At 47.8% G+C, this 24,782-nt stretch overlaps 1 protein-coding gene across 1 annotated transcript; it reads right to left on the bottom strand.

Annotated features, from left to right (window-relative positions):
• Nucleotides 1-4,415: 4,415 nt before the first annotated feature.
• Nucleotides 4,416-8,796, bottom strand: LOC123137982 (3-hydroxy-3-methylglutaryl-coenzyme A reductase 1). The gene is made up of 4 exons (XM_044557875.1): nt 7,583-8,796; nt 5,887-6,068; nt 5,235-5,581; nt 4,416-4,996 (listed from the first exon to the last, which is right to left on the bottom strand). Exons 1-4 carry the CDS (start codon nt 8,422-8,424, stop codon nt 4,754-4,756), a joined length of 1,614 nt encoding a protein of 537 aa, XP_044413810.1. The 5' UTR covers nt 8,425-8,796; the 3' UTR covers nt 4,416-4,753.
• Between the last annotated feature and the right edge of the window lie 15,986 nt (nt 8,797-24,782).

Below are 24,782 nucleotides of genomic sequence, written 5' to 3'. Positions count from 1 at the left end.
CACGTAGTTAAAAAAATGTTTGCTACCATTAAAAAAATGCTCAATTCGTACTAGAAAATGTTACCATTATTTTAAAAAGTTCAAATATGTATTTCAAAAAGCGTTAATCATATATTTGAGAAATTTTTAACGTGTATAAAAAATTGTTACATGTGTACGAATAATGTACAACATGTATTCAAAAAAGTCAACATGTATTTGCAAAATAAAAAAAATAAAAACACGATGAAAGCCGAAGAAAACCAATAAAATCATCAAAACCTATCAGAAAAAGACAACAAATAAAGAAAAATCACAAATTTTAATGCTAAAATTAAACCGATGCATACAAACTTCCCAAAACTGCTCTACTGGGCCGGAATACTAGGGCGGGTCGTAGCTGAGTGCCAAACGAGGTGAGGCTATCATATGTCTTGGTATGGGTGAGAAATAGCTCCCATGCTCGACTCCCTTGCGCAGGGGCTGGGGCTATGTCCTGCATGTTGTGAGGAAGAAGCATGCCTCTCCTATAGGGTGCCTCTGGTGTATCGGACTAGTAGGGCATGTACGTCATGCTGATGTCACTTGATTTTTATTTTTATTTCAAATGCATGTATTACCAAAAACTTAAATAATTAGGAAATTTTAAAGCACAAATCTGAAAAAAAAACATAGTCTAAAAAATTGTCAGCCCGGTTTAAAATAAGTTGATAACCTTAAAAAAATGTTCGTAACAATGTTAAAAGTTCCCGCATTCCAAAAAATTAAATGCGAAAGATTTGAAAAATGAGTATTCAAATTAAATAAAAAATATTTGTGTAGTGTAAAGAAAATCATATTATTAAAAAATATACGTGGCATTTTATCGAACTATTCATGTGTTTCCAAAAATGTTCTTGAGATTTAAAAAATATGTTATATACAAGTTTTTTCGTAGCTTAATTTTTTTCTTGAAAAAGCAATGTTTTATTTTACTAAAATAAAAGTAAGTTAAAATAGTTCCATGAAAATTTTAAAAATGTTTATACAATGTGTACAAATATTTCTGCAGTTTTGGTAAAATGTTTATTCCCATTAAAAACTGTACAATGTGCTTTTGGAAAATGTTACCGTGTATTAAAAAACATGTATTTAATGAAAATCTACATCATCTATTTGAACAATGTTCAACGTATATCAAGAAAAATGTTTCACATGTGCTCTAAAAACATACATTTTGTACCGAGAAAAAACATACATTTTGTAACAAGAAAAAACATAGGCACATGTTAGAAATACCAGATAAAAACCGACATTGAAACAAAAAGAAAGAGAAAATAACCAAAAAAATGAAAATCAAGAAAGAAGCAAAAAAATAAGGGAGAAAGAAAGGAAAACTGAAAATATCAATGAAAAACAATGAAAAATGAAGAAAAATGAAAAACCATGAAAAAAATAAAAATTAAAGAGAAAACTAAAGAAAGTAGAAAAAACTCTACAAAAACCGAACGAAGCGAACCTAAGAGACCACAACGAGTGGAAGCGACTACTTTACTAAATGTGCCAGCCCGCTACTGATCGCGGTGCACAAGCACGAGGTCTTTACGTTGTCCGTACCGATTCATAATACAAATCACCAATGGGCGGGGCCTAGCTAACCGGCCGATTTATCTATTGTCGTTCGTTGCACACTCGTCCTAGATCGGTCCTGTTTCTTAGTTGTTTTTGTTCATTTTTCTTTTTCACCTTTTTTTTCTTTCTCCTTCTTTTTAGCTTCAGTTTTCTTTGATTTTTCAATGTTTTTTAGTTTTTCTTCTTTATGCTTTGGTTTTCTTTGTTTCTTTCTTCGTTTCTTTGCTTTTATTTTTGTTTTTTCATCATTTTCACCCGGTTTGTCTTCCAAGTACATATATTTTTTTCATACACATTCTAAATGTTTGATATACATTTAGTTTATTTGTTCTATACCTGTTTAACGGTTTCCCAATATATGTCCAATTTTTTTATGAAAACTTGTTTTGATTTTCGTTCAAATACGTGTAACACATTTTTTTTCAAAATACATGTTTAAACAGTTTTTATTGATAATAATATTGGTTGGAACTAGGCAACATTTTTATACATTGTAGAAACTTTTTTGAAAATTTCACTAACAAATTTCACAAAGTTGTGCATATTTTTGTAAATATAACTACACATTTTTTATATGTACAAATTTTTTTACTGTCTCATTGAACATTTAATTACATTGGTATCAACAATTTTAATTGTCACACACATTTGTTTTGAAACATGACATTTTATAATTATCGCAAATATTTTCTTGAAATGGTTAACATTTTCTACTTTTTATATTCACATTTATACATTTTAGGATACAACATAAACATTTTTCTATACATGTTTCAGAATTCTTAAATGCAAGATTCACATTCTTAAGCATTAATGTAATCATTTTGTAATACTTATTTGAAAATATAAACACATATAAAAAAGATTTTAAAAATGTTATAAAAATATATGGACAAACACGATGGCATCATCATGTCATCAGCACGGCACGACAGCTTGTTACTGGGCCGGCCTAGTTCCTTGGCGTCGCAGTGGCCAGTAAAATATAAGGAGAAAAGGTTTTTAAAAATATTATATTTATCCTTGCTCAGGCTTCCGATAGGGGCCGATCAAGGGTGTGGGAGGCCACAACCTCGTTTTTGTATTTTTACTTTTTAAACCTTTTCTCCTTATTTTACTTTGTTTATATTTTCCAATATTCTGGATAAATATATAAAAACCACTTTAAGCAAATCATTTGAAAAAAATTTGTATAGAGAAAATGTTTCTCATCTATACATGTATACCAAAAATACAATGTCTATGAAAAAAGTTGGTCATGTATTTAAAAAATGTTTATCAACCATTTTGGAAAAAAATATGTTGATCTTGTATTTGAAAAATATTAATCAAGATTTTAAAAAATATTATTTTTATAAAAAATGTTGACCATGTATTAAAAAAATTAATATTATATTTGAAAAATGTTAATCAAACATTTGAAAATGTTAAATGCATAAGCAAAAATGTTGACCTTGTATTAAAAAAATGTTGATCTGTTATTTGAAAAATGTTAACAATGTGTATGAAAAAATGTTGACCATATATCCAAAAAGATTAATACTATATTTAAAAATGGTAAACTTGTATTAGAAAAATGTATTAGCTATATACCAAAAATTTACAATATGTATGAAAAGAAGGTGAGATAGAAAGATACAAATTTTTAAAAAAGTTAAACATGTATTTAGCAGGAAAGAAAAAATACAATCCGGCTGGCCCATACTTGTGGACTCTTCAGGCTAGACGAGAGCTATACTCGCTATAAGCGAGATGTAGCTCTCTTAGGATTGTACAACTTACAATAAAAGCAGGCCCAGGGCCTGGCCCAATCCCGTCTCTGTCCCTTGGTGCAAGTAAAGATTTTGGGAGGATGTCACAGATCAACCTCCATGTCTGCTTTTTCCTAGACTTTACAACTTGATCTTTTGTCAACATTTTAATGCCGCCAAAGTTTTTAGGCACGATTTTGATTGCATTCTGTTCAGAAGATACTTTCACTCTGACACGTTGGATATGTGGAATAAGTTTTCAGATTTACTTGGTCAGGTGACTCGAAACAATGAACTAGACGAGGTTGTATGGCTTTTAACCAAGTGAAATGTTGTCCCGGTGAAGTCTCTCTATGCTTATTTGATTGCATAGGCAGGCTCAATTTCCTTGTAACGATATTTGGAGGATGAAAATGTATCTAAAAATCGAAGATTTCTCTTTGCTAGTTTTTAAGAATAGCACCCTTCTAAAGATAATCTTAAGAAAAGAGGATGGGACGATAAGGTAATTGTGGGTTATGTTGCATGGAAGAAAGCATTGATCCCTTTTCTTCTTCTATCCTCTGGCTAAATTTCTCTGTAGTGCACAGTGCAGTGGGTAGGAAATGCTAAAAGTCCTAATTCTATTTTTAATTTACTGTTCCTGAATTCTGCTAGTTTAGTTATACCGTTCCTTTTTATTTTGAGCTGTCAGTTTTACTGTTCCCTGCTGTAGTATGTACTAGTCTCTCGCTGTGTAAGAGTTGCTTTCTTGCGTTGGCATCAGGTTAGCTTTTGCAAGTTACTTTGCTGCTTATTAAAAGATTTTACACTAAGCTTGGCGGGTTAGCACCTTGTTGATGTAGGCTGTTTTTATTCGGAAAAAACAGAAAAAAGGATATTTTGACCGGTACACTCTTCATTTCAGTGCTAGATACATCTGTTTGAGCGGCAACTAAATCCGGAGGAAGTATGTCAGTTTAATGGAAATGGGGCCGTGAAGCTCCTTTCCTCCAGGAAAAAATAAACACACTGGACCTTCATACCACAGACAAAATTTAAAATCTAGCATACTGCATAGAGAGAACAGTAACATGAATCACAAGCTAATCTGATATTCTGATCTGCTGCTATCTCAAACAACTGAAGAAAAAACATGTCTAAATGGTTACACAAGAAAACATAAACATCCGCAGGGCTACACAAACAAAAGTTACAATCAGAAACTGCACGATAGGTCAGGTGTTTTCTCCTTCACAAATTATGCTCGCAATACAGGTCGCATCTGGTTTCTGATGCCTGCGATCCGAAGGGAACCTAAACAAGACTCGCTCGCTTAATCAGCAGTATGTACAGGCAAGTCTCACTACTCTGCTAATTTGCTAGTCTCCTGTCTCAACACGGTAAGCACTGGATGGATCCCAGGGGGCTACTCACGAAGCAGCATTCGCAACATCTTTACTCGATCGATTGTACTTCATGTGGCTCTTCACAAGCTGACCAGCGGCTAGAGCAGCGAGGAGAGAGAGCTCGCCAGCAAGCACACTGCCCGCTACAATGGTAGCCAAAAGTCTAGCATTCGCGCCCGGCGAGCCATGATTTGGGCCCTTCACACCAAGCAGGTTCAAACACGCGGCCTGTGAGGTGAGAGAGGTGCCCCCTCCAATTGTACCAACCTGAGAAATACAAACTAAAGTCATTATAATGGACATATTAATATGAGAAGAACAGTAGAAATGAAGGATTGATCGAATTACGGATCAGAAAGCATAACAGGAAAACAAATGATTCAGCAAAGACTTCTTGGCTAATAATTTTAATCACTGAAGCCTGGCGATTACAGACTGCGCTACAATCTACATAGAGAAGGAACTTGATTCCAGCTACCAAGAACAGAAAGGAAAATGGGATCACCTCGATGGACGGCATGGTCACAGAGATGTGGAGATCTTTTCCCTCATTCACTGCCTCCAACATGGTGATGCACTGTGAGCTTTCAACATTTTGCGCAGGATCCTGGCCAGTAGCAATGAATAGTGCAGTTACAATATTGCTTGCATGAGCATTGAAACCTCCAAGAGCTCCAGCTACAGCTGACCCAGCAAGGTTTTTGATAATGTTAAGCTCGACAAGTTTTTCCACAGTGGTTTTCAGAACACTCTGCACAACTCTTCCTTTAATTGTAGCCTCACAAACAACAGATTTCCCGCGACCTTCTATCCAATTTACAGCAGTAGCCTTCTTGTCTGAACAGTAGTTACCTGATATAAGCAAAAAATTAAATAATTTTTCAAATGCTGGACAAAAGAACCATGGTGATATTGGGTACTACTATACATCCAGGGCAAGTGCTGAATTGGTCCACTACAACATATATCATAAATAGGACCATGGTAAGTTTTTTTTTATAAAAGGACTACGGTAAGTTTGCTCCGGGTCAACAGAAAACTAGCAGATCTATTGTTTGCATTGATCAGCAAAGCAGTGCATTAGTTATCTGCTAAAAGGATGTATTAGTTTTTAGAGAAAGAATGCAAGTCACAGTTTGCAAGGAAAGAGTTCAAACCAGATATGCTGATGACTTCCATGTCGGGGAAGTTGTTCCGCAGGTAGCCCAAGACATTTTCGACACCTTTTGACACCATATTCATCCCCATAGCATCTCCAGTACTACAGGTAAACCTCATGTAAAGGTTTCTTCCAGCTAGTGCACACTGAATACCTTGTAGCCTACCAAATCTGCTTGATCTGTGGATACCAGACAATGCAAACAACTGGGTTGTTACAATTGCTACAGAGGTTTACCCTTACATTAACTGTATTAATTAATTTAGTTAAGAAAGGACGCACAGTACACAGTGAATCAAGCAAGCAGGTCAAATTATCTAGGCGTAGAAGTACTTATACAGTATACATATACTTCATACAGAACTAAATGTGAGCCATGGAATATAATAAATAAGAGGATAACAAACTTGGGTACTCATGAAATAAATCACACATGGAGTAAAAGCTGTTTGAGAAAATGCAATCCTTGTTTAAACATTAGCACCAAAGCAGCAAACATCACATCAAACAAAGTGCCATCTGTCTGGTACTAACAACAGACCATGTATCTAAACTTTGAGTAATTTGACAGTATACGATGCACCAAGAATCAAATGCTAAAGCACAAGCTAACAAAGATGCCATTTGTTAAACTTATTACCAACTCTAAAGTACCCATGGAAGTTAACCAATGCAAAAACTGCTAAGGAATGACCTAAGCTAACATCTGCCGATGGCAACACATGTTTCCATGATTTCTCTAGACTTTGAAAGAACAGAAAATAACAACGTAAAGAACGCCACAACTATGAAACGGTATGAACGAACAATACCCCAATTATAAAGAGTACTAAAAATGACAATATTAAAAACTTCTACACATGGACCAAAAGTCCCTCTATGTTCGAAAAAAGGGAAACAATAACTGCCTAAGCATCTACACAGTATAGACTGACACATAGGTATAGTAACTAGGCCAACAATAAAACATTACAAACAGCGAGTAACAAGCTGAGTCTAAACGCCATAAACCGACAGAACATATGTGATGTGCATCCTGAACCTCTGAAAGAGGATACGCCAGCATTCGCTAACGGTTTAAAGTGCACAAGATGACATCAATTTCAGATGCTCTAAAATTCGAGAAGCGAAAACTGACACACGTTTGAGGAGACAGCGACACTTTGTCGCCATTCCCGAGGTTTGAGGAAACACAAAGCGACACTTTGTCGCCGTTCCCCAAGGTTTGAAGAAACACAAAGCGACACTTTGTCGCCGTTCCCCGAGGTTTGAGGAAACGCAAAGCGACACTTTGTCCCCGCTCCCCGAGGTTTGAAGAAACGCAAAATGACAATTCAAGGCCAAATAATGCAGAAAAGGTATACGCTGGCATTTATCGCAGTTAGCTAGTAGCAATCAGATGAATCAGGCAATATAAGTCTACTGATGCCTCAATATGTGGTTAAAGACGTTGTAGTTGCCTTAACAGAGTGCATGTGCAATATGGCAATAATACCCTGTATCCACTACCCCATTATCAACAAAATGAGAAAGGGACTTGCTTGGGTGGCAATCACCGGATTTAAAAACACATGCAGTGCTACTTCTAGCTATGAGCATGACACCAATACTGAAAACATGACATGACAGCAAAAGAAGGCATTTTTCAATCATCACTCACACTATACTAGATCATCAGAGAGTGAGAGGCCTACTTATTGAAGACAGCAGCCAGCGCCTCAAAATTGGCAGGCGCCTCAACAAACATCTTGAGCTCCGCTGCCCGCTTGGCGCTAGGCAACTTGACGGCGGGCGCGCGGGACATGGCGTCACGGAGCAGCACGCTGAAGGCACCCCCAGACGCTGCAATGGCCCTGCAGCCGCGGTTAACGCTGGCAACGAGGCATCCCTCAGTGGTGGCCATGGGAACATGGTAGTCGCGCCCGTCCAGGAGCAGCGGGCCGGCGACCCCGACCGGCAGCTGCACATACCCGACGGGCATCTCGCAGCATTGCCCCAGAATGGCCTCATAGTCGATCCCTTCGAAGGGGAGCCCCTCCAGGCCCCGCCCGGTTATCCGCCGCAGCGCCTCTCGCCTCAGCCTGGCCGCGCGGCGGCAATCCCGAAGCCGCGACTCCAGACGGTGCGACGGGAGCTCCCCGGAAACCACCGCGGCGACGATCTCCTCGTCCCCGTCGTCCGGGCAGTCAGGCATTGGCGCGGGCGCGACGGCCGCCGGCGAGCGGCGGGAGCCGTCCTGCCCCTCCTCGCGGCGACCGCTGGCGGACTGCGCGAAGGGCACGGCGAAGAGGCTGAGGAGGTAGACGACGGAGGCGAGCTGGCAGACGACGGTGGCGAACTCGCGGCCGCCGAGGGGGAATCTGAGGGGCCGGCCCGGGTCGCTGCAGAGGCGGAGCAGGTCGCAGGAGGAGAGCACGAGCGAGACCATCGCGAGGCCGTTGGTGATCCGCACCGGGAGGGGCAGCGCGCCCGCGCCCGCGCCCGTGAGGGTCCTCCGCGCCGCCGCGATGCGGCCGCCGACCCGGCGCGCGTCCATTGGTCTGATCGCCGGGCCGCCGCGCGCGGGGGTCGGGGCGAGATTGCGGGCAGTTACAGGACGGGGCCGAGCGAGCAGGAGCAGGAGCCGGAGCCGCCTGTGCGACCGTGCTGCAATGTGTGTCTGCGTTGCCGCTGCTGTCTCGGGAGGCGCGTGTGCCGTGTGCGGGGAAGAGTGGTCGGTTGGTCGATCCAAGGACGGGGAGGCGTCGGGCCCGGGGATCGGACGGCGAGGAGCGCGGCGTGGAGGGTTCTTGGTGTGCACGGAAAATGCAGCTGCCGAGGTGCAGGTCAGATGTTCGGCGTGACACGGATCAAAGCGACAGAGCTTCTTTCTTTTCTTGCAAGCAGAGGACCAAGAGGTTTGGTCGTATCTAGTGGACGAGAGATGGCAAACAGGAATAGTTCACATCCTCCTGGGGATGTCGGCCAAACAATCTTCAAGACAAGGAAAACATTAGAGCAGGCACCCCAAGCCCCACAAAAGCCCGCGCAGACGTCCGGTTCTACTATACCTGGCCATGGAAAACCTGGCCTAGCTCGGTCTTGCCCATGGGCTTGGGTCTGGGCCTAAGTTTTGAGCCTGAAGGCTGGGCAGGACCAGGCTTGGGCTTGGCATATTTGCCTTTTAAGAAAGCGGTCTGGCCCGAGGCCCGATGGGCTTTTCCACTGATGGGTCGGGCTTGGGTCTGAAATCTAGGCCCGAGCCGAGCCTAGGTTTTTTGCTACGGGTTTTATTAGCCCGGCCCAGTCCGACTTATGGCCAGGTATACCGGTCAATGACCAGTAAAAGAAAAACCAACTCAGACGGCCACCTCAAACTGACCTCGAACGCCTGGCCTGACATGGGATGCCCGGGCACGTCCACCACGTCAGACCCGACAGGCCTACCCTATTGGGAAACGTAGTAGAAACAAAAAAAATAAGCCTACGCACACCCAAGATCAATATGAAGATACGTAACGGGTTGAGATCACGATCGTTACCGTCACCGAGTTGTAGCGAAAGAAGAACGTGTCGGTGTAGATCGTACTTGGAGTCCCTCGAACCGTCGATGAACAATCCCATAGATCGCCCACAAACAGTCCCTCAAACCGAAGACCGAAAGTACGTCCTCTCTACTTGGTTGCAAGCATGCAGTCTTCACGATCCGACAATGCTTGGCTGTCTAGAGCTAATTGTCGCAGGAGAATAAGAGGGAGGAGATTAGAACCACACTGGGCTTCTAAAGTTGAGGATTAGAGGAACTATGATGCGGAGCATCCATCGTCCATCCACATGGACACTCCATCACCACCACAAGCACCGAGAAGACCAATAACAAGAGGACGTGCACGCGCCATCGAGAATGAGGTTAACTCCTTCCTCTTCGAGCTCCATTCAAATTCACACGAGAGTTGGGTCCTACCTCAAACGGAAGTGTTATGCATGCTTAGGAACCAAAGTGATGATCGTGAAGAGGCTAGCATGGAGACCCGAGCACCTATGGACGAGGAGAAGGAAGAATGGAGCAAGAAGAATGAAGAAGGGGAGGGGGGGCTGGACACTTCGGGTGCCCGACCACTTTGGCCCTTGGTACCCGGCCTCAACCTGGGCGTGGCCCCCTGTTAGCCCCGAGTGCCCGGCCCCAACCTGGACGCGGCCCCTGTCAGCCCCGAGTGCTCGGCCATGGAGGGACCGGGTGCCCGCAGCCCCTTGGGTGCTGCTCCCAACCGACCCCGGGTGCCCGGCCTTGGAGCCCCGAGTGTCCGGCCCCCTGCCCCAGCCGCCTGGCACCATCCCGGGTGCCCGGGCTTGGGACCCCCGGGTGCCTGGCCCACCATCAGCCGGCTCCTGACCGGTCCGGATGCCCGGCCTACTTCGCCCCCGGTGCCCGGCCGAACCTGAGCGCATGTCCCTGTCCGGTTCGGGTGCCCGGACCCCTCTGAGAGTGCCGCGTGCAATTGGGGTTTTGACCCTTGTATCCCTCTCTCCCTTCTATTTCGGCCCTAGGATACATAAACTCCTTCCCCAGCTCATTTGAGAGGTTAGCAAAGTATTACATAGACAAAGAGAGAGCTTTTCTCATCTTCCTCCTATTGGGGATCTAGACCTCCTCTTGGAGAAGCTCCTCTTGGAGATCAAGCCCTCCTCTTGGAGAAGATCCTCTTGGATATCAAGACCTCACCTAGTGGGAAGAACTTTTACCCTGGTGCTATTTTCCTTGAATTGTCCTTGTATGCTTGTGGATCACTTGTATGGTACTCTAGTGGATGTGTTATTTGGGTTTGTTTGAGTGATCTCCTCCTTATGTTCTTGTGTGTTCTTCCTCTTTCCCCCCTCCAAGTGTGAAAAGATCCCCTCTAGGGTTTCACCCTACAACATCTTGGTATCATGAGCAAGGTTGATTCACATCTTGGAGTCCCATCCCCCCATTTGCTAGCTTGATTTTGTTGTTTTTCGTCCTAATTCAAAAATCCCCACATAAATAACCCAAAAAAATTCTTGCAATTTGTTGGATCTTGCGAGATTTGGTTGTTTTGGTCCATGAATTTGTTGTTTGGCAAGTGGATCTAGCCCCAACCCATCAACCCCCACCCTTCCCACCACGAAATCCACGAAATTTGGCCATCTCCCAAAAAAAATTGCCCAAATTCATCACCCCCGGGCACCCGCACCCCGAACCCCGGGTTGTTTGCCCCGAACCACCTCGGGCACCCGCACCTCCCACCCCCGGGTGCCCCCCCCCGAAACAGCCCAACTCCACCTCCGTTTTGGCCATAAATTCCAACTCCCAAGTCTGTTTTTCATGTTCCTTAGCTCGTTTGGAAGATCTTGACATCCCCCATCCACATATATCATTACCACCACCATTAGCCTCCATCAAAAAAATCATCATAAAAGCACCCACCTTCCGCATTTGACTGATTTTGAGTTGTGATTTCCGTTTCCTAAGGTGTTTCAGCTACTTAGGAACGTGTGACATTGACATCACCGCCATTCATCATCGCCTTGGAGTCGTCTTCGCCAACAAGCTTCACCATTGACACCGCTAACCGTAAGAAAGGACGGTAACCTCGACGACACTTACTTCATTTCCTTGCTTTTGCATTGATAACCCGAGCCATTTTGCGTCACTTACTCATCGAGACTAGCGAGTTGAGAATTGTCGGGCCACGCTATTGTGCACCATAGTGATCTTGCTATCATCATTGTGCCCTAAGTCTCTCCCGTGCATATCGTACATACTTGTCTCATATCATATTTGTCTCGAGCATCAAGCATAGAACAAAAAAGCTTTTAAGCAAAAGAGGAGAAACAAAGAGCTTGTAAGCAATAGCATTGAGCCATTTTGCATCGATATATCATCTTGGTCACCACATATATAGCATAGTTGGGATTGAAGATGTCACGTTTCTCTCATAGGTAGGTGCACAAGCGTATCTTGCCCATTTGAGCAATTGAGCTAGCGTCTCTCTAGAATCCATACAACAAGAGCATTTTCCGTGGTTACACATTTTGAGCTCACTCCTTGGTTGTGCGAATCGCATCTATCGTCCGTGTGTGTGTTCCTAGTGATATTCTTGGATTTGATCTATTTGCTTTACTTGCAATTTTGTGAACCTTCTCAACCTTCTCGATATCTTGACTAACATTTGCTTGAAATTTTTGTGCCACCGCCCTAACCAAGCTCCTCCATAAGCTTTACTTGTCTAGGTGTGAGAAACAAACCCGATACCAATTCTCCTATTATGGCATTACATTGAGCAACACTTGATACATCCACAATCCTCGGAAAAGGTAACTTCTGTATTGTTCTCTCATTTTCCTACTCACCCACTTGGTTATGATGGATAGGCCAAGTTCTTCGGCGAACCCACTTTTCAAGGAGTGATTGCTCCCTGACTATAGTGCCAGAAAAGCTCCTGTCTGCTAGGACTACGTCGGTATTTCCCCAAAGAGGAAGGGATGATGTAGCACAACGAAGGTAGGTATTTCCCTCAGTGATGAAACCAAGGTTATTGAACCAGTAGGAGAACCAAGCAACACAACATAAACAACACCTGCACACAAATAACAACACCTCACAACCCAACGTGTTAAAGGGGTTGTCAATCCCTTCCGGGGTACGGCGCCTCAAGATAGGCAAAACGGACGTGAGGAAATTGTAGTAGATTGAGTCGAACGCCAAACAAAGTAAATAAGAATAAATTGCGGCAAGGTATTTTTGTATTTTTGATTTAGTAGATTTGAATAAAAATGCAAAGGAAAAGTAGATCGCAAGCAAATATATGAGAAAGAAGACTCGGGGGCCGTAGGTTTCGCTAGTGGCTTCTCTCGAGAAAAATAGCAAACGATGGGTAAACAAATTACTGTTGGGCAATTGATAGAACTTCAAATAATTATGACGATATCCAGGCAATGATCATTACATAGGCATCACGTCCAAGATTAGTAGACCGACTCCTGCCTGCATCTACTACTATTACTCCACACATCGACCGCTATCCAGCATGCATCTAGTGTATTAAGTTCATGGAAAAACGGAGTAATGCAATAAGAACGATGACATGATGTAGACAAGATCCGTTTATCTATTGCATAGATATAGATCTCATCTTTTTATCCTTAGTAGCAACGATACATACGTGTCATTTCCCTTTCTGTCACTGGGATCGAGCACCGTAAGATCGAACCCATTACCGGGCACCTCTTCCCATTGCAAGATAAATAGATCAAGTTGGCCAAACAAAACCCAAATGTCAGAGAAGAAATATGAGGCTATAAGAGATCATGCATATAAGAGATCAAAGAAACCAAATAACTTTCATGGATATAAAAAGATATAACTGATCATAAACTCGAAGTTCATCGGATCCCAACAAACACACCACAAAAAGAGTTACATCATATGGATCTCCAAGAGACCATTGTATTGAGAATTCAGCGAGAGAGAGAAAGCCATCTAGGTATTAACTACGGACCCGAAGGTCTACAAAGAACTACTCACGCATCATCGGAGAGGCACCAATGGAGATGGTGAACCCCATCCGAGATGGTGTCTAGATTGGATCTGGTGGTTCTGGACTCTGCGGCGGCTGGATGAATATTTCGTCGACTCCCCCAGGGTTTCTGGATTTTTGGGGTATTTATAGAGCAAAGAGGCGGTCCGGGGGGCACCCGAGGTGGGCACAACCCACCAGGGCACGCCTGGGCCTCCTGGCGCGCCCTGGTGGGTTGTCCCCTTCTCGGGACTTCCCCCAGGTGCAACCAGGGCCGAATTTCTTCCTTTTGGTCCATAAAAAATCGTCGTAAAGTTTCGTGGCATTTGGACTCCGTCTGATATTGATTTCCTGCGATGTAAAAAACATGCAGAAAACAACAACTGGCACTTGGCACTATTGTCGGTGTCAAAACCGGCGGATCTCGGGTAGGGGGTCCCGAACTGTGCATCTAAGGCTAATGGTAATAGGAGGCGGGGGACACAATGTTTACCCAGGTTCGGACCCTCTCTATGGAGGTAATACCCTACTTCCTACTTGATTGATCTTTGATGATATGAGTATTACAAGAGTTGATCTACCACGAGATCGTAGAGGCTAAACCCTAGAAGCTAGCCTATGATTATGATTGTTGTTGTCCTATGAACTAAACCCTCCGGTTTATATAGACACTGGAGGGGGCTAGGGTTACACAGAGTCGGTTACGGAGAAGGAAATCTTCATATCTGAATTGCCAAGCTTGCCTTCCATGCAAAGGAGAGTCCCACCCGGACACGGGACGAAGTCTTGAATCTTGTATCTTCATAGTCCAACAGTCCGGCACAAGTATATAGTCCGGCTGTCCGAGGACCCCTCTAATCCAGGACTCCCTCAGTAGCCCCTGAACCAGGCTTCAATGATGATGATTCCGGCGCGCAGATTGTCTTCGGCATTGCAAGGCGGGTTCCTTCTCCGAATACTCCAAGGTAGATTTTGAACACATGAACCGTGTCCGGCTCTGGAAAACAAATTCCATGTACCACCGTAGAGAGCACAATATTCCACAAATCTAATCTGGTGACAACCTTCCATAGCGTGACATCACGCCGCGGCCCGGTCATTATGCGAACCGTTTTTCTCAACCTGCTACTGCACATCTTACGAGGCGGTTTTACTGGCACGTCTTCTCGAAGTAGAGATGATGTCCCCTTATCACGGGATTCTCATCAATACGGGTGTGGGTAACCTAACCGTGCCATCAACATGGTGCTAGGGGAATAAGCGAGTTTACAGGGCAAGTGGGGAGGCGCACAGGTTCTACCGCCTTTATAAAGAGATAAGGATTCCCCTTTTTCACCCACGCCTTCTTCTTCCTCCGCTCATCCATTCTCGCTCGCTCGAGCTCTAGCGCCCAAGCTTTCACCTTCTCTGCAAATTCATTCCAAGTATGTCCGGAGCGGGAGGCAAGTGGATGGCCTCCTCTGTCATGGAGGAGGACATTAAGAAGCTTCGGGAGGCCGGATACCTGTCCGCAAACATCGCGCACCGGCTTCCGGCTGAAGCACAGATCATCCCCACCCAGAAACCCCAGGAGAGGGTAGTGTTCCTCTCTCACTTCGTCCGTGGACTGGGATTCCCCCTCCACCCATTTGTCTGCGGGCTTATGTTCTACTATAGGCTGGACTTCCATGATCTGGCCCCTAATTTCATCCTCAACATCTCGGCGTTTATCGTCGTGTGCGAGGCCTTCCTCCGCATTACGCCCCACTTCGGCCTATGGCTGAAGACCTTCAACGTGAAACCGAAGGTGGTGGTCGGCCAGCAAGCGGAGTCCGGGGGCGCTGTCGGTGTCAAAACCGACGGATCTCAGGTAGGGGGTCCTGAACTGTGCGTCTAGGCGGATGGTAACAGGAGACAAGGGAAACGATGTTTTTACCCAGGTTCAGGCCCTCTCGATGGAGGTAAAACCCTACTCCTGCTTGATTAATATTGATGATATGGGTAGTACAAGAGTAGATCTACCACGAGATCAGAGAGGCTAAACCCTAGAATCTAGGCTATGGTATGATTGATGTTCGTCCTACGGACTAAAACCCTCCGGTTTATATAGGCACCGAAGAGGGTTAGGGTTACACAGAGTCGGTTACAATGGTAGGAGATCTACATATCCGTATCGCCAAGCTTGCCTTCCACGCCAATGAAAGTCCCATCCGGACGCGGGACAAAGTCTTCAATCTTGTATCTTCATAGTCCAGGAGTCTGACCAAAGGCTATAGTCCGGCCATCCGGACACCCCCTAATCCAGGACTCCCTCAGTAGCCCCTGAACCAGGCTTCAATGACGACGAGTCCGGCGCGCATATTGTCTTCAGCATTGCAAGGCGGGTTCCTCCTCCGAATACTTCATAGAAGATTTTGAACACAAGGATAGTGTCCGGCTCTGCAAAATAAGTTCCACATACCACCGTAGAGAGAATAATATTTACACAAATTCAATCTGCTGACGTATTCTGTGGCATGACATCACACCACGGCCAAGCCTTTATTCGAATCGTTTTTACTGTCCCACCTCAGCGCGTTTAGCGAGGCGGTTTCTTTGGCACGTCTTGTCAAAGTAGAGATCGTGTCCCCTTATTCCGGGATTCTCATCAATACGGGCGTGGGTAACCCAACCGCGCCATTGATTACGGCGCTTGGGAGATAAGCGAGTTTTACCAGGCTGGTGGGGACGCATAGCTTCGTCCATTCATATAAGGGGATAAGGATCCACCTTTTTACCTACACCTTCTTCCTCCTTTGCTCATCCATTTCCACGCACTCGAGCTCCAGCGCCCAAGTCCGCACACCTCGCCTCAACCTTCCCCAGCCATGTCCGGAGCGGGAGGCAAGTGGGTGGCCTCCTCTGTGACGGAGGGGCACATCAAGAAGCTGCGGAAGGCCGGATACTTATCCAGCGACATCGCGCATCGGCTCCCCGACAAGGGGCAGCTTATCCCCACCCCCAGGCCCCATGAGAGGGTGGTGTTCCTCACCCACTTCCTCCGCGGACTAGGTTTTTCACTTCACCCATTTGTCCGGGGGCTCATGTTCTACTACGGCCTGGATTTCCATGATCTGGCCCCGAATTTCATCCTCAACATCTCGGCGTTCATCGTCGTGTGCGAGGCCTTCCTCTGCATCTAGCCCCACTTCGCTTATGGCTGAAGACCTTCAATGTCAAGCCGAAGGTAGTGGGCGGCCGCCAAGCAGAGTGCGGAGGTGCCATGGTGGGAAAGATGGTCAACGTCCTATGGCTCGAGGGCTCCTTCGTGGAGACCATAAAGGGGTGGCAATCGGGGTGGTTCTACATCACCGAGCCGCGTGACCCTAAATGGGTGGCGGCCCCCGAATTCCGATCTAGCTTCCCTACACGGCTCACCTCCTGGAAGGAGACGGGCCTAACGTGGGGTAATTAGGAAGAGCTGACCGGACTCCAAACCTGCGTCCAAAACCTGGTGAACAAGAAGCTCAAGCTTGTCAACATAGTCCAGGTCATGCTCATCCACCGGATCCTCCCGTGCCAACAACGGGCCTTCAGCTTGTGGGAGTTTGATCCAGCACAGCACCAAACCTTGAGCAGGCTCTTCGACACTATGTACAAAAATGCCTGGAAGGTGCTGTTCAAGGGCGCCGAGGCTCCCGCATCTGCTACCGAAGATCGCGGATTCAGCTCGCAGCGTCAAGCCAGCGAGGTAAGCTACTTTACCCTTTACGGGACTCTTGTTTTCCATAGTTTGACTCTATGAGGGATCTAAACTCCCTTGCCTTTGACAGGATTGGTAGAAGACATCTGGGCAGGTTGACTGTCCGGCTCCCTTGCCAGAAGACCCAGCGGACGCCTGATTGACGGGGCTGCTGGTTCCGGCACCTCACGCGGTGCCGGAGAAGAAGGCCAAGAAGAAGGCCACGGGAACTCGAAGGAGTTCCCGGTGCCAGGTGTTGTCGGACTCATCATCCGATGACTCCGAGGCGGACTCCTCCCGCGAAGACGAGGAGGAGGAAAAAGAGGCCTCTCCCCCAGCGGGGGAGAGAAGAAAAGGAAGGCCGCCCCAACTATGGAGGCCGGAGGGTTCAAGAAGGGAAGAACCCTTCCTCTGGACTACTCCACCAACGCCGTCGATGGCAAAGAAGAGTGGCCACCGAGGGCTAAGCCCCTGGCGACATCGTAAGTATCCGGATACTAGAATAACTCATGGCATTTCGTTTGTTGTACAGAATCTCCTAACGCCGAATATAACCCTACAGCCCGCCCAAGGACGGGCTCGACGCTTCAACGAGCGGCTCCCCGAATTCGTCGGACGTGAATAGCACCTCACTTCCGGCTGCCTCCTCTCCTCGCGCTGCGGATGACGCTGAGGTGAGGTCCTAAAAGGGGCCCAGCCAGGAGGAGGTGGTCCAGGAGGCGCCGCAAGGCAACCTCCCGGACTCCAGGCGCAAGGGGGATAAAACCCCAAAGGGCTCTAAGTCCGGCCCTGGGCCGGACTCCGCACCGGAACCTACAGTGGTTCCGGAGTCCGGTAGGCGGCCCCTTCATAAGAAGGGCGAGGCTGCGACACCGGTGACCTCCGTCCAACCGGAGGCACCGGATAATTTCCTGGAGGCGCTTAACGGCGCCTCCATCGACGAGGAGCACCGCACTGTTATGAGTGTGGTGATCCAGAAAGTTCAGTCCGCCAAGAGCGGGCTGACTGAAGCCTGTGCCAGCCTTCTAACAGGCTTTGAGGTATGTATTTAAGATATGTAAAAATATTACCGCATAGACAGTAGCCCCTGATGCTCAGTTTGGTGTTCGGAAAGAAAAGCCGAACTGAGGATCTAAAAAGATGTACGCAGGAGTCTAACATAAGTATGTCAATATGGGGAATGCAGGCTGCGCTGCTGACCTCTGTCACACTAACTGCGGAGGTCAATGCATTGAAGCAGAGCCTCGAGCGGTCCGATAACGAGCTTGGCCTTGCCAAAAAGCAGCTCGAGGACAAGGAAGGTAAGTAATACCTTATGGAAGTATATAAAAGATGTGGTTGCAAAAAATGACAGGAATAACGTGAGTATTGCAGGGGCCACGAACGAGGTGGCGACCCTGAAGGAAGCGGTGTCCAAGGCCGAAAGCAATGCGGCCGCGAAGCGCACCGAGCGAGAGAAGCAGGAGGCGCGGGTGGCGGAGGTGCGGCAAGAGCTCCAGGCTCTCGTGGAAAAACACGAGAGTTTGGAGCGTGACTCAAAGACTCGAGAGTCCGAGCTCGCCTCGGCCCTTGAGAGCGCCAAAGCCGCTAAGGCCGAAGCCCAAAAAGCCCTCCAGGAAATTGAAGCGATGAAGAAGATAGCGGCGGGTAAGGCATTCTTTATGCAAAGCAGGCACACGAAAGTGAATTACTTGTTACTTACCCAAATCCGGAGCTCTCCAGGAGCATTCGCAGATCTGCCCCGCAGTGTGTCCGATGCTGTCGCGTTCTACCGAGCCGAGGAGGGGAGCTCGATGGAGAAGGTGTTCTGGTCTCAGTATGCTGAGGCCGAACACCCGATGCCCTTGAGCGACCAGCTGAAGCAGCTGGTCGAGCTCCACAAGGTGGCCGAACAGGCCATGAAGGGCCTCATAGTTCGGCTGTGGCCTAAGGAAGCCATGCCTGGGAGCTACTTCAGGCTGGTGAGGCGGCTGGTGGACGTCTGTCCATGGATTGAAGTCGTCAAGCGCTCCGTCTGCATCGAAGGTGCCCGTAGGGCCCTTGCCCATGCTAAAGTGCACTGGGGCAAGATGGACGCTGAGAAGCTCGTGACGGATAGACCACCGCCGGGCAGGGAGTATCGCAAGACCGAGATGTATTATGAGGGCGTCCTGAAGGGTGCCCGCCTTATAGCGGGTGAATGCTCCAAAGATATAATTTTTGAGTAAACTCGCATTTGTTATCATGTACGCTGATAACTTGTTCATATGCGCTAAGCAACGCTTGTGAATTTAAAATATTACCTTCTGTGCGACCGTTTATTAAATTTGAGAGATGGCGAGTCGTCGGCTTCTGCCCCCATGCCACGAGTGCTGGGGTGTTCGGGATAAACTTGAGCGCTCTTTTTCCCATTCTTGGGTCCTTCGAGGGAGGCGCTCAACGCAACGAATGAGGCAACCGGACTATAATGATTGAACACTCTCACTTAGCCATAAAATTCTATAATTTTAAATTTCGGTGAAGCCCCTAGTATTCGGAAGACCGAGTTCGGGGCGCTATCCACGCCTGGGCCGGACAAGGCTGACTCCTCGCTCTAAGCGGCATAAGTCTTTAGGGACTCGAGAACCTCTCGAACAGCGACCGGCTCTCGCCCTATCATGACGGTCAGTTTTAGCTTTCTCCACTGAGGTGCTTAACCCAGCTCAACCGGGGCACAATAGCAGTGGTTCTCCCAGCGCTACCTTAGCCGATATAACGGAACGTAAGGTACCAAAACATGGGAGCCGGGCAAACCCAACTATTGACCCAAGACATGATTCGGAGCCGATGCATGTAATGCTATAAGTTCGGGGTGCCGCACTTGTGAAAGTGTTCGGACTTATCACACCATATTTTGGGGTACTTAAGCCCCTGGTGTATTTGGCCGTACCAAAGTGTACGAAAGCAACATGTCATAAGTGAACATATATAGATAAAAAGAGGAATGCAATAATAGGCAGAAGCTATGTATTGTTTATTCAAAAAGGCTGCGGTAAAAGCAGAACGATACAAATAGTGCAATAAGCAATGTACGGGACTATTTGACATGTCCCCCTCCAGGGGCGAGCTGCGGGATGATATGTGAAACAAGTATACTGCTCGTTATAGAGACCACCTGGACACTCGACGTAGCTTTCTGCTTCCCTGGCTATTGCATCGTGTGTTCGGCGATTCTACTGCCGGACAGGGCTTCTTGAGAATGGAGTCCTGAAAGTAAGAAAAAAAAGAATGACACAATCGGGAGCCCCCTGGTGTGGTTGAGCCGCATTCTGGGCCTGCCGTGGTCGTGCCCCTCCCCCTATGCCCATGGTATTTCCAGAGCGTAATTCAGTACGCGTAGTACTGGTTTCGCAATTTCGCGAGGGCTGGGGTTGGGGCCGCATTGCTACGCGTGCTCAGAACGTGCCAGGCGGTCTTGTTGTAGGTTACTTCGGGCGCGCTTGACGATGTCCGGACATTGAATAGCCGGACTCGAGAATTGCCTTGAGAGGCTGCTATTTACTTCCGTCGCAAGGGCCGCCGTATGCTCCTCCGTTCGGAGAGAGCGTTCGGTGTTTCCGTTGACCGTAATGACTTCTCGACGGCGTGGCATCTTGAGCTTGAGGTATGCGTAGTGCGGCACCGCATTGAACTTTGCAAATGCGGTTCGTCCGAGCGGTGCGTGATAGCCGCTGCGGAACGGGACTATGTCGAAGATTAATTCCTCGCTTCGGAAGTTATCCGGGGATCCGAAGACCACTTCAAGTGTAACTGAGCCTGTACAGTTGGCCTCTACACCTGGTATGATGCCTTTAAAGGTCGTTTTTGTGGGTTTAATCCTTGAGGGGTCTATGCCCATTTTGCGCACTGTATCCTGATAAAGCAGGTTCAGGCTGCTGTCGCCGTCCATCAGGACTCTGGTGAGGTGAAATCCGTCAATGATTGGGTCTAGAACCAATGCGGCGAATCCGCCATGGCGGATGCTAGTGGGGTGGTCCCTTCTATCAAAAGTGATCGGGCAGGAGGACCACTGATTGAACTTTGGGGCGACCGGCTCCATCGCATATACGTCCCTTAGTGCAGGCTTCCGCTCCCTTTTGGGTATGTGGGTTGCGTATATCATGTTCACCGTCCGCACTTGTGGGGGGAAGCCCTTCTGTCCTCTATTGTTCGGCGGCCGGGGCTCCTCCTTGTCATCGCCATGCAGCCCCTTGTCATTGTTTTCGGCATTTAACTTGCCTGCCTGCTTGAACACCCAACAGTCCCTGTTGGTGTGGTTGGCTGGTTTTTCGGGGGTGCCATGTATCTGGCACGAGCGATCGAGTATTCGGTCCAAATTGGACGGGCCCGGATTATTCCTTTTGAATGGTGAGGGAGTCCTGGACTAGGGGGTGTCCGGATAGCCGGACTATCATCATCGGCCGGACTCCAAGACTATGAAGATACAAGATTGAAGACTTCGTCCCGTGTTCGGATGGGACTTTCCTTGGCGTGGAAGGCAAGCTTGGCGATACGGATATGTAGATCTCCTACCATTGTAACCGACTCTGTGTAACCCTAGCCCTCTCCGGTGTCTATATAAACCGGGGGGTTTTAGTCCGTAGGACGAATAACCATTACAACAATCATACCATAGGCTAGCTTCTAGGGTTTAGCCTCCTTGATCTCGTGGTAGATCCACTCTTGTACTACCCATATCATCAATATCAATCAAGCAGGAGTAGGGTTTTACCTCCATCGAGAGGGCCCGAACCTGGGTAAAAACATCATGTCCCTTGTCTCTTGTTACCATCCGCCTAGACGCACAGTTCGGGACCCCCTACCCGAGATCCACCGGTTTTGACACCGACATTGGTGCTTTCATTGAGAGTTCCTCTGTGTCGTCACCGATAGGCTTGATGGTTCCTTCAATCATCAACAACAACGCAGTCCAGGGTGAGACTTTTCTACCCGGACAGATCTTCATGTTCGGCGGCTTTGCACTGCGGGCCAACTCGCTTGGCCATCTGGAGCAGATCGAAAGCTACGCCCCTGGCCATCAGGTCAGATTTGGAAGCCTAAACTTCACGGCTGACATCCGCGGAGACTTGATCTTTGATGGATTCGAGCCACAGCCAAGCGCGCCGCACTGTCACGATGGGCATGATTTAGCTCTGCTGCCGGACAGTGCCCTGGAGGCCGCACATTAGTCCGCCCCGATTCTTAATTCGGAGCCGACCGTGCAGATCGAGGACGGGTGGCTAGACACCGCCTCGGGGGCTGCAACCTCTATGGGATGGAGCCGAATACTGACCTTGTCCCTTGTAAAGCTCGTGACTCCGAGGTGCCGGACTCCTCGCCGGACTCCGAACCTCCTGCGCCCTTACCAATCGAATCCGATTGGGCGCCGATCATGGAGTTCACCACCGCGGACATCTTTCAGCACTCACCCTTTGGTGACATCCTGAATTCCCTAAAGTATCTCTCGTTCAGGAGAGCCCTGGCCGGATTGCGGCCAGGACGGTTGGGATGCGGACGACGAAAAAATTCAAAGCCCACCCACCACCCACTTTGTAGCCACTGTCGATGATCTAACCGACATTCTAGACTACGACTCCAAAGACATCGACGGTATGGACGACGATGCCGGAGACGACCAAGAACCAGCACCTACAGGGCACTGGAAGACCACCTCGTCATACGACATATACATGGTGGACATCCCAAAGGATGGGAATGACGAAGAAGCAGCGGAGGCTGATTCCTCCAAGAAACAGCCCAAGCGCCGGCGTCAGCGGCGCCGCTCTAAATCCCGCCACAGCAAGAATGGAGATTCCGGCACCGGAGATAATAACACCCCAGAGAGTGCCAAAGACAACCCCCTCCAGCAAGATTCAGCACAGGAGGACGGAGAAGCTAGCCCTCACGAGAGAGCAGCAGACCAAGAGGTAGAGGATGACAATAGATGCCTCCTTCCGGAGACGAGGCAAGCCTCAATGACGACGAATTTGTCGTGCCCGAGGATCCCGTCGAACAAGAGCGTTTCAAACGTAGGCTTATGGCCACGGCAAACAGCCTAAAGAAAAAGCAGCAACAGCTCCGAGCTGATCAAGACCTGCTAGCCGACAGATGGACTGAAGTCCTCGCAGCCGAAGAGTATGAACTCGAATGCCCCTCCAAAAGCTACCCAAAACGCAAGTTGCTCCCCTGATTAGAGGAGGAGGAGGAGTATAAACCCTCATCACCAGCGCACAATACGGCAGACCGACCACCTCGTGGCCGCGACAGAGAGGCATCTAGGCCCTCCATCAGGACCGTACCCCGGCACCGCTCGAAAAGTACGAAGCCAAGGGGGAATGCGCCGGACTTGCGAGACATATTGGAGGACAAGGCAAGACAATCAAGATCAATCTACGGATCACATGGGCGCCCCACGATGCGCGACGACTACCATCGCGCCGGATACAGCAACTCTGGCCGGGCCGAACACAGTAGACAAAGCTCGCTTGAGCTACGTCGTGATATTTCCCAATATAGAGGCGCCGCACACCCACTATGCTTCACAGATGAAGTAATGGATCATCAAATCCCTGAAGGGTTTAAACCCGTGAACATTGAATCCTACGATGGCACAACAGACCCCGCGGTTTGGATCGAGGACTATCTCCTTCATATCCATATGGCCTGCGGTGACGATCTCCACGCCATCAAGTATCTCCCACTCAAGCTTAAAGGACCTGCTCGGCATTGGCTTAACAGCTTGCCAGCAGAGTCAATTGGGTGTTGGCAGGACCTGGAAGCCGCATTCCTCGACAACTTCCAGGGCACATATGTGCGACCACCAGACGCCGATGACCTAAGCCACATAATTCAGCAGCCAGACGAATCGGCCAGACAGTTCTGGACATGGTTCCTAACAAAGAAAAATCAAATCGTCGACTGTCCGGATGCAGAGGCCCTCGCAGCCTTCAAACATAACATCCATGACGAGTGGCTGACCCGGCACCTAGGACAGGAAAAGCCGAAATCCATGGCAGCCCTCACATCACTCATGACCCGCTTCTGTGCGGGGGAGGACATCTGGCTAGCCCGCAGTAACAACCTCAGCAAAAATTCTGGCAGTCCGGACAACAAGGACCGCAATGGCAGGTCGCGTCGTAACAAAAACAAACGCCACGTTAACGGCGATAACACTGAGGATACGACAGTCAACGCCGGATTCAGAGGCTCTAAACCCAGTCAACGGAAAAAGCCATTTAAACGAACTACTCCGGTTCCGTCCAATTTGGACCGAATACTCGACCGCTCTTGCCAGATACATGGCACCCACAAAAAGCCAGCTAACCACACCAACAGGGATTGTTGGGTGTTCAAACAGGCAGGCAAGTTAAGTGCCGAAAACAATGACAAGGGGCTGCATAGCGACGACGAGGAAGAGACCCAGCCGCCGAACAGTAGAGGACAGAAGGGTTTCCCCCACAAGGGCAGACGGTAAACATGATATACGCAACCCACATACCCAAGAGGGAGCGGAAGCATGCACTTAGGGACGTATATGCGATGGAGCCAGTCGCCCCGAAGTTCAATCCATGGTCCTCTTTCCCGATCACTTTTGACCGAAGGGACCACCCCACCAGTATCCGCCATGGCGGATTCGCCGCATTGGTTTTAGACCCGATTGTCGATGGATTTCACCTCACC

This window comes from Triticum aestivum, chromosome 6B (assembly GCF_018294505.1).
Source record: "Triticum aestivum cultivar Chinese Spring chromosome 6B, IWGSC CS RefSeq v2.1, whole genome shotgun sequence".
NCBI lineage: Eukaryota > Viridiplantae > Streptophyta > Magnoliopsida > Poales > Poaceae > Triticum > Triticum aestivum.
This window is presented reverse-complemented; position numbering and strand designations above follow the sequence as displayed.